Here is a 17,888-nt window from a genome sequence, read left to right on the forward strand (position 1 = left end):
TCTTTTCACTCGAGAGTAGGCTCCTGACTGGAAACTATCGCTGTCCATTTCTCTCCACGGATGCTGCCTGATCTGCTGGGGCCCTCGTCTTTTGTGCGAAATTCCAGCCTCTGCAGTCTCCTGATTCTCCGGCATAAGAACCCCATTCTAGAGCTGCTGAGTGTTTCCAGTGCCTACAGCTAAACTTCCTTCTGATTTACCACACCCCAGGACTCACCACCATGTGGTTGATAGAGACCCAGCAATCTTCTGGGAAGTCCTGGAGCATGGGGACGAGGAACTGCAGGCAGCCATCCCAGTGGCACAACAGCAGCATCATTCCAATGAGATTGACAATCCTCACCACCGCACTGGCTAGGTCATAGGTCATGTGGAAAATCTGACAATAGAGCAAGAGAGAAGGTCAGGGTGAGTTCTCCAACCTGCTCCCTGATTGGTTACCCCAAAGTGGGCAAGCAACATGGTCTGGATGCAGGAAGAACAGTTTAGGGTAACACTCTTAAAGGGATAGCATGGAAATGTATGGCTGAATGGTCTCTCTCACACCATGTGGATAAATGATGTTTTGGGAGGATGAATAAAGTGGTTGAAAAGGGGTATTTGATGCTTTTATCTGTGGCAAGAATGCAATATGCTGTATATTAGTTAAAAAGCGATTGTCCAGACTGATTCCTAAGAAGTGCTACCAGGATAGGCTAGACAGGACAGATCAGTATTCACTGGAGTTTGGAAGGTGATCTATTGCAAGATGTAATATCTGAGGGGGTCTGGACAGGGGGAGAGAGAAGATAGAACATGAGAAGAGAGGGTGAGAGAGAGGCAAGGGCAAGAGAGTGACAGAGAGAAGGAAGAGGAAGGAAAGGGTGAGAGGAGAGGAGAGAGAGGAAAGGATGAGAGAGTGTACAGGGCAAGAGAAACGGTAGGGAAAAGAGGAGTGAGGGGGGTGTGAGAGAGAGAAGGGTGAGAGAAGGGCAAGGACAGAGAAAGGGTTTGGAAGGGAGGAGTGAGAGGAGAAGGGCTAGAGAAACGGGTGAGTGAGAGAGGGGAGAGTGTGAGAGAGAGGGGAGATGGTGAGAAAGGAGAGATGGTGAGAGAGAAGATACCGAAAGGAGGGAATAGTGTGAGAGAAGGGAGAGTGTGAGGGGGGAGAGAGAGAGAGTGGGAGATGGCGAGAGGGGGGGAGATGGCGAGTGAGGGGGAGATGGCGAGGGGGGAGATGGCGAGAGAGGGGGAGATGGCGAGAGAGGGAGAGATGGCGAGAGAGGGGGAGATGGCGAGAGAGGGGAGATGGCGAGAGAGGGGGAGATGGCGAGAGAGGGGGAGATGGCGAGAGAGGGGGAGATGGCGAGAGGGGGAGATGGCGAGGGGGAGATGGCGAGGGGGGAGATGGCGAGGGGGAAGATGGCGAGGGGGGGAGATCGAGGGGGGGAGATGGCGAGGGGGGGAGATGGCGAGGGGGGGAGATCGAGGGGGGGAGATCGAGAGGGGGAGATGGCGAGGGGGGAGATGGCGAGGGGGGAGATGGCGGGGGGGAGATGGCGAGGGGGGGAGATGGCGAGGGGGGGAGATGGCGAGGGGGGGAGATTGAGGGGGGGAGATCGAGAGGGGGAGATGGCGAGGGGGAGATGGTGAGGGGGGAGATGGTGAGGGGGAGATGGCGGGGGGAGATCGAGAGGGGGGGAGATTGAGAGGGGGGAGATGGTGAGAGATGGGGAAATGGCAAGAGAGGGGGAGATGGCAAGAGAGAAGCTGATGACAGAGACGGGAGGGTGAGAATGAGAGGGTAGAGAGAGAGAGAGACGAGAGGGAGAGTGTGAGGAGCTAATGTGTGCTGGTAGAGAAGGGTCACCACTTCCCTAGAGGGGAGGGAGAGGGATGATGGGTCGGAGGACTGGATGGAGGGAGAGAGGTAGGATAGGAAGGAGAGAGTGGCAGGATAGGAAAGGGTTGACAGAGGGAGAGGGAGGGGAATGGAGGGACAGGGGAGGGGTAGGAGTGGGTTGGAGGTGAGGGAGATGGAAGGGGCAAGGGTAGGGGAGGATTGGATGGGAGGGAGAGAAAAGAGGTGAGGGGTAGAGGTTTGGAGGCAGAGGGGTGAAGGGTATGAGAGGGTTGGAGGGGAGGAAGAGGGGAGGGTTAGAAGAGGGTTGGAGGGAGGAAGAGGTGAGGGGCAGGAGAGGGAGGGGAAGGAGAGCTTTGAAGGGTAGTGAGAGGGGTGAGGGGTAGGAGAGGGAGGGGAGGGAGGGAAAATGGAAGGAGAGGGTTGAAGGGGAGGCAGAGGGAAGTGGGAAGGTGTAGGAGAGGGTTGGAGGGAAGGTAGAGGGAAGTGGTGAGGGATAGGAGAGGGAGAATAGGGAGAGTGGAGGGGTAGGAGAGGGTTGGAGGAGGAAAGGAGGGGTAGGAGGGGAGGGATAGGATAGTATTGGAGGGAGGGAGGGATGGGGTAGGATAGGTTTGGAGGGGAGGAAGAGGGAAGTTGTAAGGGTATGAGAGGGTTGGAGGGAGGAAGAGGTGAGGGGGTGGAGAGGGAAGGAGAGGGCAGGATAAGGAGATGGTTGGAGGGGAAGTAGAGGGAAGTGGTATGGGGTAGGAGAGTTGGAGGAAGGGAGAGGGGAGGGGCAGGAGAGGGAGGGAGGGAGGAAGGAGGGTTGAGGCAAGGTAGAGGGAAGCTGTGGGGTAGGAGAGGGTTGGAGGGAAGAAGAGGTGAGGGTCAGGAGAGGAGGGTGAAATGGAAGAGAGTGTTGGAGGAGAGGCAGAGGGAAGTGGTGAGAGATAGGAGAGGATGGTTTGATGAGAACAATGAGGGAGGAGGAGAGAGAGGGGAAGGGTTGAAGGGGAGGGAGAGGGGTGAGCGGTAGGAGAGGGTTGGAGGGAGGAAGAGGTGAGGGTAAGTGGGAGGGGAGGAAGAGGGTGGGGAGTAGAGGGTTGGAAGGGAGGTAGAGGGGTGGTAAGGGGTAAGAGATGGTTGGAGGGAGAGGGGAGGGGTAGGAGAGGGTTGGATGGGAGGGAGGGAGGAGGTGAGGGGTAGAGGTTTGGAGGCAGAGGGGTGGTAGGAGAGGGTTGGAGTGGAGTGGGGGAGGGGAATGAGAGCTTGAAGTGTAGTGAGAGGGTAAGGGGAAGGAGAGGGAGGCAGAGGGAAGTGGGGAGGCATAGGAGAGGGTTGGAGGGAAGGTAGAGGGAAGTGGTGAGGGGTAGGAGAGAGTTGGAGGGAGGAAGAGATGCGAGATAGGAGAGGGGAGGGGAGGTAGAGGGTTGGAGTGGAGGTAGAGGGAAGTGGTGAGGGGTAGGAGAGGATGAACAATGAGGGAGGAGAAGGAGAGGCTGGAAAGCACTGAGAGGGAGAGTGAGTGGTCTGTGTAGTGAATCTTCCATGGTTCCTCGCCCCTTGAAGCAGGGAAGGGAAAATTGAGTCAGGGTAGAGGGGTATTTTGGGGACTGTTGAGAGGGGACCGGTGAGCAGTGAGGGGGAGAGACATGGAGAATGATTTTGGAGTGCACTGCTTGGAATGGGGTCAGGAAGGGGAAGGAGTGACGGGTTGATGCTCAGGGAAGGGTGGGTGGTGGATTGGTCAGTTCCCCCCCCCCCCCCCACCACGGTTTACCTCCTCCCATTGATGGATGTATCGAATCAGCCGGGACAGGCGCAGAAGCCGCAGTAAGCTGAGGATCTTGGCAAATCTCACAATCCTCAGAGCTCTTGCCGTCTTGTAAACCTCTGAGTCCACCCTGGTTTCCAAGTCGACAATGAGGAACACATAGTCGACGGGAATGGAGGAGACAAAGTCCACCAAGAACCAGCTCTTTAGGTACTTCATCTTGATGGTGTGAGGGTCTAGGATGATCTCCGTGTTATCCTCCACCACAATGCCCGTTCTGAAATTGAGCACCAGGTCGATAAGGAAGAAGGTGTCCGACACCACGTTGAAGACAATCCAAGGAGGGGTGTTCTCATCCTTGAAGAAGGTGATTCCCACCGGCAGAATAATCAGGTTCCCCACCATCAGCAGCAGCATGGCAAGATCCCAATAGAACCTGCCGGAATAAACACTTCACTGTCAACAAGTCCATCTGGTTCTGCCCGTCACCCCACACTCTGTAACTGGGAACCCAGCATTCTCTGTGGTCCATCCCTGAGGGGTAAGTCATGTGCACACCTCACACTCCAACACAACCACATACCAACACACACACTCTCTAACACACTCACACTCTCCAACACACACAATAACACACAGACACTCCAACACACCCACTCTAGCACACCCACATGCCAACACACACTGTCTCACACACTCACACTCTCCAACACACCCACTCTAGCACAAACACACACTCTCACACTCCAACACACCCACATACCAACACACACACACTCTCTAACACACACACTCACACTCTCTAACACACACATACACACTAACACACAGACACTCCAACACACCCACCCTAACACACACACACACTCCAACACATCCACATACTGTTATGGAGTCCAGAGGACCCCAAAATCCAGCAGCAATAGATATGCACCACAACACAAAGGGGTACTTAAATAAAAGTAGTTTTTAATTATATTTGAACAAGAAAACAGAATTAAACTTTAACTGATTTCTTAACCTACTTACTAACCTACCTAACCTACTTAATCACCCGTCTAATACTAAGCGCAGGTGTGTGTAATGTGTATATGTTTAGAAAAGTTATTTGGTTCACAGTCCAATCTCACTGGTTGTTGGCAAATCTTGTTCTGTGCACAGAAGTTAGCTTTAACAAAGTTCACCAGTCTTTGGCAAATGATTACCACTCAGGAAGTTTTCAGAGAGAGATTCCTCTTCCAGGACATCCGCAACTGATTCCTTCTCAAAACCTGCCCCCTTCAGAGTTCTCCAGATGATCCTCTTTCTTTCAGGTCACCTTTCAGACAGCCAGCCTTCTCCTTTGACCAGACAGTCTTCCAAAAGTTTGCCAGCTTTGTCCTTCTGTCTCCTCTCTCTCTCTCTCTGTTTTCACACCCTCCCTCTCTCAGAGCAAAATTGTTCTGTCTCCCTGCAAAATCACATGCTCTCCCAGGCAAGCTGTATGTTGATACTTTGTTGCTCTTTTGCAAAAAGCACTCTGCAAAAGTCCTCCAAATATTCTGTGTTTTAAAATGTTTGTGTGCAACCTGCTCTAACAATTCCTCCCAAACCACCTCTAAATACTTTGTCACAATACCAACTCACACACACACACACTCACACTCTCCAACACATCCACTCCAAAACACATACACTCCAACACACATACACTCCAACACACATACACTCCAACACACATACACTCTAACACACATACACTCTAACACACATACACTCTAACACACATACACTCCAACACACATACACTCTAACACAAATACACTCCAACACACATACACTCCAACACACATACACTCCAACACACATACACTCCAACACACATACACTCCAACACACATACACTCTAACACACATACACTCTAACACACATACACTCTAACACACATACACTCCAACACACATACACTCCAACACACATACACTCTAACACACATACACTCTAACACACATACACTCTAACACACATAAACTCCAACACACATAAACTCCAACACACATACACTCCAAAACACATACACTCCAACACACATACACTCCAACACACATACACTCTAACACACATACACTCTAACACACATACACTCCAACACACATACACTCCAACACACATACACTCCAACACACATACACTCTAACACACATACACTCCAACACACATACACTCTAACACACATACACTCTAACACACATACACTCCAACACACATACACTCAAAAACACATACACTATAACACACATACACTCTAACACACATACACTTTAACACACATACACTCCAACACACATACACTCCAACACACATACACTCCAACACACATACACTCCAACACACATACACTCCAACACACATACACTCCAACACACATACACTCTAACACACATACACTCTAACACACATACACTCTAACACACATACACTCCAACACACATACACTCCAACACACATACACTCTAACACACATACACTCTAACACACATACACTCTAACACACATAAACTCCAACACACATAAACTCCAACACACATACACTCCAAAACACATACACTCCAACACACATACACTCCAACACACATACACTCTAACACACATACACTCTAACACACATGCACTCTAACACACATACACTCTAACACACATACACTCTAACACACATACACTCCAACACACATACACTCCAACACACATACACTCTAACACACATACACTCTAACACACATACACTCTAACACACATACACTCTAACACACATACACTCTAACACACATACACTCCAAAACACATACACTCTAACACACATACACTCTAACACACATACACTCTAACACACATACACTCCAACACACATACACTCCAACACACATACACTCCAACACACATACACTCCAACACACATACACTCTAACACACATACACTCTAACACACACACTCTCCAACACATGCACATTCCAAAACCCTAATGCACACATGCACTCTGACACTCTCTAACACATAAATCTCTAACATACACCCTTTCTAACACACACACTCCAACACACACACACACACACACACACACACACACACACACACACACACACACACACACACACACACACACACACCCACTGTACACATACAATACATGAATTTACGCATGTACAAACTCACACTGCACACCCTCACTAACACTGTGCAATCCCACACTGGATGTGCACAGACTGTGCAGTCACATGCTTAGCCTGCACGTGACACTCATTCTGCGCATACACAGACTGTGTGCCAAACCTGCTGCCCTATTTGATATGATAATTACATTCAGTATCATGCACCACCTTTACAGCTCTTGACCCTCGAACCCTCAGAACAATATTCAATGCTTTGATTTCAGTGGAACTTCCACTGGCTCTGCACTCTGGGAGAGTATGAAACACATACCCCGAGTTTTTATAGTCCCTGGTCCTGGACTCCAGGACATTAGGAACATCTGTCCTGGGTCTCATATGCCTGGTCCTGTTTGAATTTGCAGATATAGGAATGTGGAACGAGCTGTCAGATGAAGTGGTGGAGGCAGGTATGATAGCTTCTTTTGGATATCAATGTGGATGGAAAGGGAATGGAAGATTCTGGACCTGATGCGGGCAAATGGTTCAGCACGGACAAGTTGAGTCTGTTTCCATGCTGTACAACTGATCTAGTTCTTTGAAATCCTCCCTTGTTTTCAAGGACAGATTCTTCCCTGCCGTGATCACACTCTTGAATTCACCCCTCATTGTAAAAGGTGGGGCCCCTGCACATTTTAAGATACTATAACTCCACACCCTGCACTTTGTTTTATTATTGCACTACCTTGTGTACGTAAATACGGGTTGACTTGCCTGCATAACAGGCAAAACAAAACCTTTCGCTGTATTTTGGTGCAAAGAACCATGAACAATTCATCCAACCGACCCAATCTCTCTCCAAACACAAGTCCTGCCATTCCCCAGTCCCAACCTGACCTCCAGTGGCCCAGTGAAGATTTGAGGTGCAATATCTCATCCTCTGTCTGCATGCATGGCAACCTCTACATGCTATCTAATTTCCCGACTGTGCAACCTCTGCCCGGGATTAACCTCCCAAAATGCAACACTTAGTAATTCCACGCAATACTTCACTCTGTCTGCTGCTACAGCGGGGACCATCCAGTGGCGAATCATTTCAGTTCCCCACCCCACTGCCGCGCTGGCGCACCTAATTTTGGCCTCATGCACTGCCAAACTGAGGTCACTCGCAAAGTGGAGGAACAACTAATATTCCGTCTGGGCGTTCTCCAACCGGATGGCATTAACATCAACTTCTCTGGTTTCCACTAGACCTGTCTCTCTCTCTCTTTCCCCATCCCTCTCCTTACCTCCAGTTTACCAACACATTCCCTTACCATTCAGAGAGCTACCCCCTCTCCCTATTGTTCAGCCTTCCCACCCATATCCACCTGTGACCTCTTGCCCCTTCATCCCTCCTCCCCTCACCTTTTAATTCAGGTATCCTGTTTCTTGCTCATACCTTGATGAAGGTCTCAGGCCCGATATATTGTATCTTTGCTTGCTATTGCCGCAGTAGGATGTACTGAGCGTACGCTTACTACAATCTCACCATGCACAGACTTTCTTGTTTAACTCTCCTCATCCCAGTTCTGAATGGCCGACCTTTCATTTTGATTTTCATTTCACCAGACCTTTCCCTCTGGTCCTCAACATCCCATGTGTCAGTGGTTAGTGCAACGCCGCTACAGCGCCAGCGATTAGGACTGCAGTTCGTGCAGGGACGTGCAGGTTGATAGATAAATTGCCCCCCGGTGTATGCATGTGGGGTAGAATCTGGGGGAGATGATAGTGGAGAGAATAAAATGGGCTAATATAAGTAGGTGCTTGATAGTGAGAGTGGATTTGTGGGGCTGAGGGATCTCTATGCATTATGACTCTAGGAGTCTCAACGGAATGGTGGGGTCTACTCAAATTTTCAAACTCTTTGAACCTGGTGCATTATCTCTCCCCCAGATATTCTCCCCTACTTATTTCCTCCCCACTGACCCGCCCCCTCCCAACTATCTCAACCCCCGATACTCTCCTCCTCCCCCACAGATTCAACCCGAGACTCCCAGTCTCCACATCTTTCACTTTCTGTTTCTCTCTTGTTCTCCCTCCCCTCTCACTACCTTTCTCTGCCTCTTCCCTCTCGTCTCTCTGCCCTCCTCCCTCTTCTCACCCCATTCTTCCCTCCTCTCACCTCCCTCCCACCTCCCCATTCTCCTCCACCTCCCACCCCTCTCTCTGCAGCTCTCTCACCTCTCCCTCAGCCCCTCTCCCTCGCTGCCCCTTCTGCCTCACTCTCTCCCATCCCCTGTCTCACTCTCATCTCCCCTCCTCTCTCCCACCTCCCCCACTCTCTCTACTGCTCTATTTCACCTTTCTCTCACTGCCTCTCCCCCTCCCACCCTCTCTCACACACACAGACCCCTCCTCACAGCCAGTATAGAGCATACACACCACCAAGCTCACCCCTCTCCCCCATCAACTCCCTGCCCAACACTCCGCTACATCTGAGCCAATGTGCAGCCTCCACGTCTTGGGCTCTGGCAGGCACCTCGAGCCTTGGCATCATCACCAGTCAGTAGTCACTGGAAGCTGTATCACGCTGGGATATATCAGGCACACCTGACACACACCCAAAGGCAATTGCCTGACTCCGCCACCAGGCAGTGCTGTCAGAACAGGTGAAACCCCAAGGCATCTGCCAGTGTGTTCCTGTACGTCAGGAGTCCCTTAGAGCCAATTACTGATGTACAAGAGCCACAGTGCCAATTAAACTGTGCTGTGTATGCAGTTCCTGCTCAGTAGAGGCCCAGCTTCCCTGAGAAACCTCCCGTGAACCGAGAAAGAGTTAGCAGTAAATGAAATTCTACCGGGGCCAATGCCTGAAGAGGGCGCACAAAATCAGTGACCCGGTGTGGACTCGAAAGGCCAACATGGCCTGTTTCCGCTCTGTAAATGGTTATATGGTTAAATACAGTCAGCTTCAGAGCTGACTGACAAAACCCATTTCATAGTTTCAATCAGACTTTAATTGTGCAACCTGAAACCTGCTCCTAATTAATCTGTGATATTTAACATAAATTAATATGCTTAATAAATTAATATAAGACAGAGGCTGGAAGTGATCTGGGGATCTAGGGAAAGGGGGGGGGGTCAATGAGCAGATGAAGAAGAGGGTGGAAGCAGGGGAGGGGGGGCAGAGACTGGGACAGAGGCCGGAAGGTGATGAGTGAGGCACCAGTCAGTGGAGTCTGAGCAAGAAGATGATGAGTGGAACGAGATGAGGGAGGGGAGAGAGAGGACCCTGTGGGAGGAGCATGTGTGTGATGGGCAGATGGGGTAGAGGGGAAGAAAGTGGTTAACAGCAAGCTGGGTTGGAGGAGTTTGGAAAGGTGTGATAAGAGGACCTAGGTGAATTACAGAGAGAGGAACCAAAGGGGTGCGGATTGCCGGAAATGGGAGAATTCAGTGTTTAAGCCCTTGGGTTACAGATGGGATAGGAACTGCTGGAGGAACTCAGCCAATCTCTCAGCTTCCATAGGAGGTAAAGGTATATCACCGATGTTTTAGGCTTGAGCCCACCTTCACGGTATAAGCAAAGAACAGGAAGGTGTCAGAATAAAGACTGAAGACTCGCCAGGATAAGGAGTCCAGAAAAACAAAAGGTGCTAATTGGATATGAGGAAAGGTGAGAATTGATTTTGGGTCTTTGAAAAGGGGGGAGAGAGAGAGAGTGAGCTGGGGGAAAGATATCAGGGGGAAGAAGTGGGGGGTGGAATTAATGGAAACCAGAGTTGTCCATGTAATGCCATCTGGTTTGAGGGAGCCCAGACGGATAATGAGGTGTTGTTCATCCAATTTGCAGGTGGTCTCAGTCTGGCAGTGCATGAGACAATGGACAGATATGTCAGCAAGGGAATGGGACGGGGAATTAAAATCTCCCACTGGGAGATCCAAGCTATTGGGGTGGACAGACCTGAGGTGCTCAACAAATTGACCTCTGCATTTGGCCTCACTCTGAGAGCAGTGGGAGCTGAAGACAGACAGGTCAGTGTGGGAATGGGAATGGGCGGTATCCGGGAGCTTGGGCTAACCACAGTGGACTGAGCGCATGTGCTCAGCAAAGCTTTTGCCCAGTCTGATGTTGAGGCCACATCCAGAGCACCAAGTTCAATCAATGAAGCTGGAAGGAAGTGTATGCCACACCTGGAAGGGTTGCTTTCGTGCCTGGATGGGAGGAGGTGTAGGGGCAGGTGTTGCCCTTACCTAGGGATGAGGAGGGAACCTAGGAGCCATGGAGAGAAGTAGTCCTTATGGAAAGTAGAAAAGGGTGGGAAGGGGAGGACAAAGCTGGTGTAAATGTCGAAGTACAACGTGCTGGCTGTTGCGGCTGGTTGGGTAAAGGTGAGGACTGAGAGAATGCTGCTTCTTTCTGGGAGAAGGGGAATGAGAAGGCAGGTGTGGGAAATGGAGAAGATACAAGGCTTTATCAAGCCTTTATTGAAGGGGGAGCTGAATCCCCAGAGGGGAGAAAGTGGAGGGGATAGAGAGGAAGACTCTGACTATGGGTGGAGTAATGGCAGGGTTCATGAACAGTGGGATACAATTCAAAAGTGACTCCTAGGGGAAGGTGGTGAGATGAGAGAGAAGGATGCTTCTAATGGAGGAAACACCATGCTCTGGAAGGGGCTGCTTGAAAAGGAAGCAGGTCCAATGATTAATTTTATTTTTTCATTTTTAAAATTTAGATGGTAACAGGCCCTTTCAGCCCAAAAGCCCCTACTGCCCAATTACAACCCTACAACCCTCGTACATTTTGAACGGTGGGAGGAAACCGGAGGAAATACATGCAGACATGGGAAGAATGTACAAACTTCTTACAGACAGCGTAGGCCTCGAACCCTGGTCCCAGTCGCTGTAACAACATTGTGCTAACCATGCACCCCCTTGGTGAATTGGTGAAACAGGGAGAGCATGGTGTAGATTGGAGGGATGGTCCAAATGCTCCCTCTCTGTGCTGTTTCACTCTACAGTTTCCAGTCAGCTTGATTACCAAGCAATGTCAAGATAATTCAGCCACAGCAGTATCCTCAGGGGTTGGCACAGTCAGAAAGGTGATAAGACCAGTCTGAGGACTCTCCTTCCCACAGCCTTGGCAGGGTGGGGCGTGATGGAACCCTCTCCACATGCCTGGGTTAAAGCAGTGCCGTTGAACAAAGTTGGTTTGCAGGTGCAGCAGGCTATCAAGGAGGCAAATGGAATTGTTTGAGGAACAGAATTTAAGAACAGGGAGGTGACTGCAACTTTACAAGACTCTGGTGAGGCCACACCTGGAGAACTGTGTGCAGTTCTGGTCTCCCTACTTGAGGAAGATGGACTGGCTTTAGAGGTGGTGCAGAGGAGGTTCACCAGATTGATTCCAGAGATGAGGGGGTTAGCCTATGAGGAGAGATTGAGTCGTCTCACTGAAATTTAGAAGAATGAGAGGGGGTCTTATAGAAATGTATAAAATTATGAAAGGCATAGATTAAATAGAGTTGGTGGGGGAGACCAGAACTAGGGGATGTAGCCTCAAGATCCAGAGGAGTAGATTTAAGACGGAGATGAGGAGGAACTACTTTTCCCAGAGGGTGATGAACTGCCCACTGAAGCAGTGGAGGCGACCTCAATAAATATAGTTAAGACAAGGTTGGATAGAATTTTACAGAGTAGGGGGATTAAGGGATATGGGGAAAAGGCAGATAGGTGGAGATGATCATCAGATCAGCCACGGTCACAGTGAATGGCGGAGCAGGCTCGAAGTGCCAGACAGATGACTCCTGCTCTTATGTTCACTGCAAGAAGCTCAACACCATCCAAGGCACCCCGCCCACTTGTCAAAATGTTTGCTCCCTCCACCCCAGTGTACCATGTAGCAGCTACTTCACACCTGACACTTCCTCCACCACCAAGCACAAGGACACCACTACCACCCACCGGTTCCCCGTCAGTGTACGCCACCCTGATTTGGACATAGGTGGCCGTTCCCACATTGGCGCTGAATCTAAATCCTGGAGCAGTATGCAGCAGTTCGATGTGGCATAGAAACACTTCAGCATCCCACTCAGACAGCCCAGACTCACAGACAATGAGCAGACATGCGTTAACACTATCTCACACTCACCAGCACACACCAGCTTAGTTGTGATGGCTCCCTTGTCCTGCCTGACCCACATGCTCGCAGAATATGACACACAAGTGTGTATCCAATCACCATATCCTGCGCCCCCATGCCCCCCACCTCACAGGCACACATACTGAGTCTCCCATGCAGAAACAAAGCTAGTAATAACCTTACATGTTCATTTTGACATTCACTCTCATACCAATCCTCTTCTGATGTCAGCTCCTGTACAAGGCTGACATTGGACTGCTATACATTCTCTCTCCCCATTGACCATCTTTCCCCCTTCCATTCTTGACTCCCCAGCTCCCCTCTCAACAGATTCTCCTGCCTTCAACCACTCACTTTAAGTCAGCCATGTGAAGACAATTCTGTCCATCCCCTCCCTAGCCATTCCTGTACAGTGTGTGTGGGGCGGGGGGGGGGGTGGTGGGAAGATGGAATTGCCTAGTTACCCCTCTCACTTCACCTGCACTCTCCACTGAGGAGAGGGTCTCACCTCTCTCCCTCCATCAATCCTACCCCTTTAACATGGGAACCACACTCTTCCACTCCATTTTCCTAATTGTGGGGCCAATTATTTAAATTTAGTTATACAGCTCAGCAACAGGCCATTTCAACCCAATGAGCTTGGCATGTTTTGAACGGTGGGAGGAAACTGGAGCCTCCGGGGAAAATCCACGCAGACATGGGAAGAACATACACACTCATTACAGACAACATGGGATTTGAATCCTGGTCCCAATCGCTGACGCTATAAGGGCGTTGCCCTAACTGCTACAACAATCATGCCATCCAATTATACATTCTCTCCTCAGTTCCTTCCTTTAAAGGGGAGGGAGGCAGCAGAAAGGGAATTATAGACCTGTTAGCCTAACTTTGGTGTTTGGGAAGGTGTTGAGAGTCAATTGTCAAGGATGAGGTGTACCTGGAGGTACGTGAGATAGACCAAAGTCAGCGTGGTTTCCTGAAGAGAAAATCTTGCCTGATGCACAGCAAATTTTTTAAGGAAACCACAAGCAGGTTAGAAAAAGGAGATGCCGCGAATATTGTATATTTGGATTCAACAAGGTGCTGTACATGAGGCTGCTTATCAAAATGAGAGCCCATGGATTTACAGGAAACATAATGCATTGGCTGGTTGGCAGGAAGCAGAGAGTGGGATTAAAGGAACCCTATTCTAGTTGGCTACCATTTACCAGTGGGGTTCCACAGGGGTCAGGCTATTTCTTTTTATGTTGAATGTTAATGATTTGGATGGCAGAACAAATGGCTTTGTGGTTCAGTGATACAAAGATAGGTGGAGGAGCAAGTATTGAGGAGGAAATGGAGAGGTTGCAGAAAGACTTAGATTAGGAGAATGGGCAGAGAAGTAGCAAATGAAATACAATGTTGCAAAGTGTACAGTCATGCACTTTGGTAGAAAGGATAAAAGGGCAAATATTACATGGATGAGTTGATGTCAAAATTGTACTCACTTGGAGTACAGGTACAGTTTTGGGCATTAGAGAGGGTTCAGAGAAGATTGACAAGAATGATTCCTGGAATGAACGGATTAGCATTGGAGAAAAGTTTGATGGTCTTAGACAGTCTGTACTCCTTGAAGTATTTCGAATACTGACAGAATAGATGTGGCAAAGTAATTTCCCATGATAGGGGAGTCCAGGACAAGATGGCACAACTTCAGGATTGAAGGGCACCCATTTAAAACAGAAATGGGGAGGAATTTCTTTAGCCAGAGGGTGGTGAACCTCTGGAATTGGCTACCATAGGCGATTATGGAGGCCAGGTCATTGGGTGTATTTAAGGCAGAGATTGATAGGTTTCAGAATAGTCAGGGCATCAAAGATTATGTGGAGAAGGCTGGGGAGTGGGATTGAGTGGGAGAATGGATCAGCCCATGATGGAATGGCGGACCAGATTCCATGGCCTACTTCTGTTCTTTTATCTTATGGTCTTTCACACCTCATTGTACTGTCCCTCACCTGGGCTCACTGCAGGGATGAGCACCTCTCCCTCTCTCCTCATCCATTTCCTTATATAGAACCTGCTCACTGTGGGAAGATGGGGGGGGGGGGGTATATCTCCTTCACCCCAGTCCCCTGGTCAATATGTAGCAGACTACACCCACCCCTTTCCATCAATCCTATGGGGGCCATCACACACCCCTCACAGAATGCCATCCTCATGGTTCTATCCACCTTCCACTCTTCATCCATTTCAACTGGGGACAGTGTGGGGTCCACTCTTCCCTCTATTTGGATCATAATAGGGTTCAGTGTCGTAGTCACACAGCCTAGAACAGGCCCTTCAGGTCAACATCCATGTTGACCAAGGTGGCATTTGGGACTGGTCCCATTTTCCTGCATTTGGCCCTTCTCCTTCCAATCCCTTCCTGTCCATATGTCTTTTGATGTGAAAATCGTATCCTCTTCTACAGCTTGTTCCAGACATAAACTGTGGGTCAACCCCCTCTCCTCCCATGTTTGGGGTCACTGTGGGACCCTCCTCACCCTATTTCCACTACTCCCACTCTCCACCCCTCCCCTCTCTCCGCCTCTCCACCCCAGCCCCCTTTCTTTACCTGAAGTCGCTGTAGGGGTGAATGACCCAGCCTCCGGCCGACTGTACCCTCTGCTGTTCCAGTTCCACTGCCTTGTGGCTACCAAACATGCGGAGGGAGAACTTGTTAACCCCGGGCTGCAGCAAGGAGCCCAGCTGCCGTTGCATGAAGCTGGAACCCAGGCCGGCCTCGGGTTCCCCAGCTCGGGGACGCTCGAGGGATCCTCCAGTTCTCTGTACACCGGTGCCGGCTGGCCGGGGGGCAGGTGCCGAGGCAGGAGCACCACCCGCCGTCTTCTCTTCCATCTCCCAGCTCGGGGGCGTTCTGCTCGGGGGGGTTCTTCCCGCGGAGCTCCCGCTTCCTCTGCCCCGACTGCTGCCCCTTCGGGAGGTTTCCTCCCGACTCTCCTGCCCGCTGCCCCCTCGCTCCATGCCTGGAGACACAACTCCCCTCCTTTTCTCTTTCACCCCCTCTTTCCGTTTCTCTTCCCTTCTCCTTGCCCTCTCCTTGCTCCCTCTTAACCCCTTCCTCTCCCCTCCCTTCTCCCCTCTAGCCCTCCCTCCCTCCCTCTCCTCCCCTCTATCCTTCCCTCTCCTCCCCCCTCTATCCTTCCCTCTCCTCCCCCTCTATCCTTCCCTCTCCTCCCCCCTCTATCCTTCCCTCTCCTCCCCCCTCTATCCCTCCCTCTCCTCCCCTTTCCTTCCCCTCTCCTCCCCCTTTCCTTCCCCTTCCCTTCCCTCTCTCTACTTCCCACTCCCCTTTTCCTTCTCTCTACCTCTCCCTCCTTTTCTCTCTACCCCCTTCTTTCTACCTTTCCCTCTGTATCCCTCCCCCTTTTCCCTCCCCTCTTGCCTCCCTCTCTGTTCTTCCCTTTTTTCTCTCTCTGTCTCCTTCCCCCACTCCTGTGTCCTTCCTTCCTGCGATTAATCCAAACCTATCCGAGCTCTGCCTTTGGCTGCCCGGGATTCAGGGCCGGGTTCATCAGCCGATGTGCTTGCTCTCCGAGGCATGCTGGGGAGAGCCGGGCCGCCGTCAAGGCTGCTGCAGAGGCGACGCGTGGGTTTCAGCACCTGGACAGCGACAACGCCGAGCCTCGCACTCCAGCCCGGCTCCAAGCCCGGGCAGAGAAAGGCTGCGCACAGCTCGCTCCCCGCTCCGAGCAACAGAAGCACCAGCGGGCAGCAGCGCAAGACTGTCGCCCACCCGTGTCCGCGCTGCTCACTGCAACAGGCGGAAGACCAGAGGGAGAGAGAGATATCCTGGGAGAGGGTGAGAGAGAGAGGGAGGGAGGGGGAGAGGGAGAGGCAGCGGAAAAGGGTGAGAGAAAGGGAGGGAGAGTGAGGGAGGGGAGGGGAGGGAGAGACAGAGTGGGAGGGTGAGATAAAAAATGGGAAAAGGGGAAAGAGTGGGAGAGGGGGAGAGAGGGAGAGAGAGTGGGAGAGGGAGAGAGAGGGGGAGAGAGAGTGGGAGGGGGAGAGAGAGTGGGAGAGGGAGAGAGAGTGGGAGAGGGAGAGAGTAGGGGAGAGGGAGAGAGTAGGGGAGAGGGAGAGAGTGAGAGAGTGATAGAGAATGGGAGAGGGAGAGAGTAGGGCAGAGAGAGTGGGAGAGGGAGAGAGTGAGAGAGAATGGGAGAGGGAGAGAGTAGGGCAGAGAGAGTGGGAGAGGGAGAGAGTAGGGCAGAGAGAGTGGGAGAGAGAGAGAGGAAAGGGTAGAGAGGGTGGGAAGGGAGAGAGAGGAGGAGGCAGAAGGGTGAAAGAGGGGAGAGAAAGGAAAATGGGAGGAAAGCATCGACAGAGGGAGGAGAGAGAAGGAGGAGAGGGAGAAAGGAAGGAAAGGAAAGAAAGGAGCACTTGAGAGAAAGGAAGGAAAAATGGAGGAAGAAGCAGATAGAGCGGGAAGAAAAAAAGGGAAAGATCTCTGGAGGAGGGAGGAGATAACTGGGGAAAGGTGGAGAGGGAGGGGGTGTGGGGAAAGGGGAGGATAGTGAGGGAGGGAGAGAGGTTCAGAGAAGGAAAGAGAGAGTGAGAAAGAGTCAGAGTGGAGGGGATAACAGATAGCAAAGGAGGGACAAAGTGGGAAAGGGAAAGGAAGGACTGGGGAAAGGATGGGAGAGGGAGAAAGATGGAAAAGGATGGTGGGAGAGAGGGAGAAGGAAGAGATGGGAGAGTGAAAAAGAAGGCATATTGCAGAGAGAGGCAAAGAGTAGGAGAGAAAAGAAAGGAGGGATCTTTAAGGGAGAGGGGAAAGGGAGAGTGAGGGAGAGAGAAAAATGTGAATGGAGACAAGGAAAGGGTAGGGAAATGGGAGAGAGGGGTGGGTAATGAGGAAGAGAGGGAAGAAAGTAAAGAGTGGGAAGAAGTGGTTCTGAACATCCTTGTAAGTGTGAATAGGCAGAGAGCATTTAATTAGGAACTCTAACAGAATGATACTGTTTATTGTTCAGGGAATTGAAATAAAAGTGGGAAGGTTTTG

General features: G+C 50.8%; 1 protein-coding gene across 1 annotated transcript; it reads right to left on the bottom strand.

Annotated features, from left to right (window-relative positions):
* Positions 1-196: 196 nt before the first annotated feature.
* Positions 197-15,847, bottom strand: LOC138765436 (potassium/sodium hyperpolarization-activated cyclic nucleotide-gated channel 4-like). Its single transcript, XM_069942477.1, has 3 exons — positions 15,438-15,847; positions 3,603-4,032; positions 197-379 (listed from the first exon to the last, which is right to left on the bottom strand). Exons 1-3 carry the CDS (start codon positions 15,845-15,847, stop codon positions 197-199), a joined length of 1,023 nt encoding a protein of 340 aa, XP_069798578.1.
* Positions 15,848-17,888: the final 2,041 nt, after the last annotated feature.

This window comes from Narcine bancroftii, chromosome 5 (genome assembly GCF_036971445.1).
Source record: "Narcine bancroftii isolate sNarBan1 chromosome 5, sNarBan1.hap1, whole genome shotgun sequence".
NCBI lineage: Eukaryota > Metazoa > Chordata > Chondrichthyes > Torpediniformes > Narcinidae > Narcine > Narcine bancroftii.

Excerpts from the sequence above, each read along its gene's own strand:
- LOC138765436 (XM_069942477.1), bottom strand. The coding sequence starts at position 15,847 with ATGGAGCGAGGGGGCAGCGGGCAGGAGAGTCGGGAGGAAACCTCCCGA. Across the intron at positions 4,033-15,437 it reads CACCCCTACAGCGACTTCAG|GTTCTATTGGGATCTTGCCA; the intron begins GTAAAGAAAGGG and ends TTATTCCGGCAG. Across the intron at positions 380-3,602 it reads ACATCCATCAATGGGAGGAG|ATTTTCCACATGACCTATGA; the intron begins GTAAACCGTGGT and ends CTCTATTGTCAG.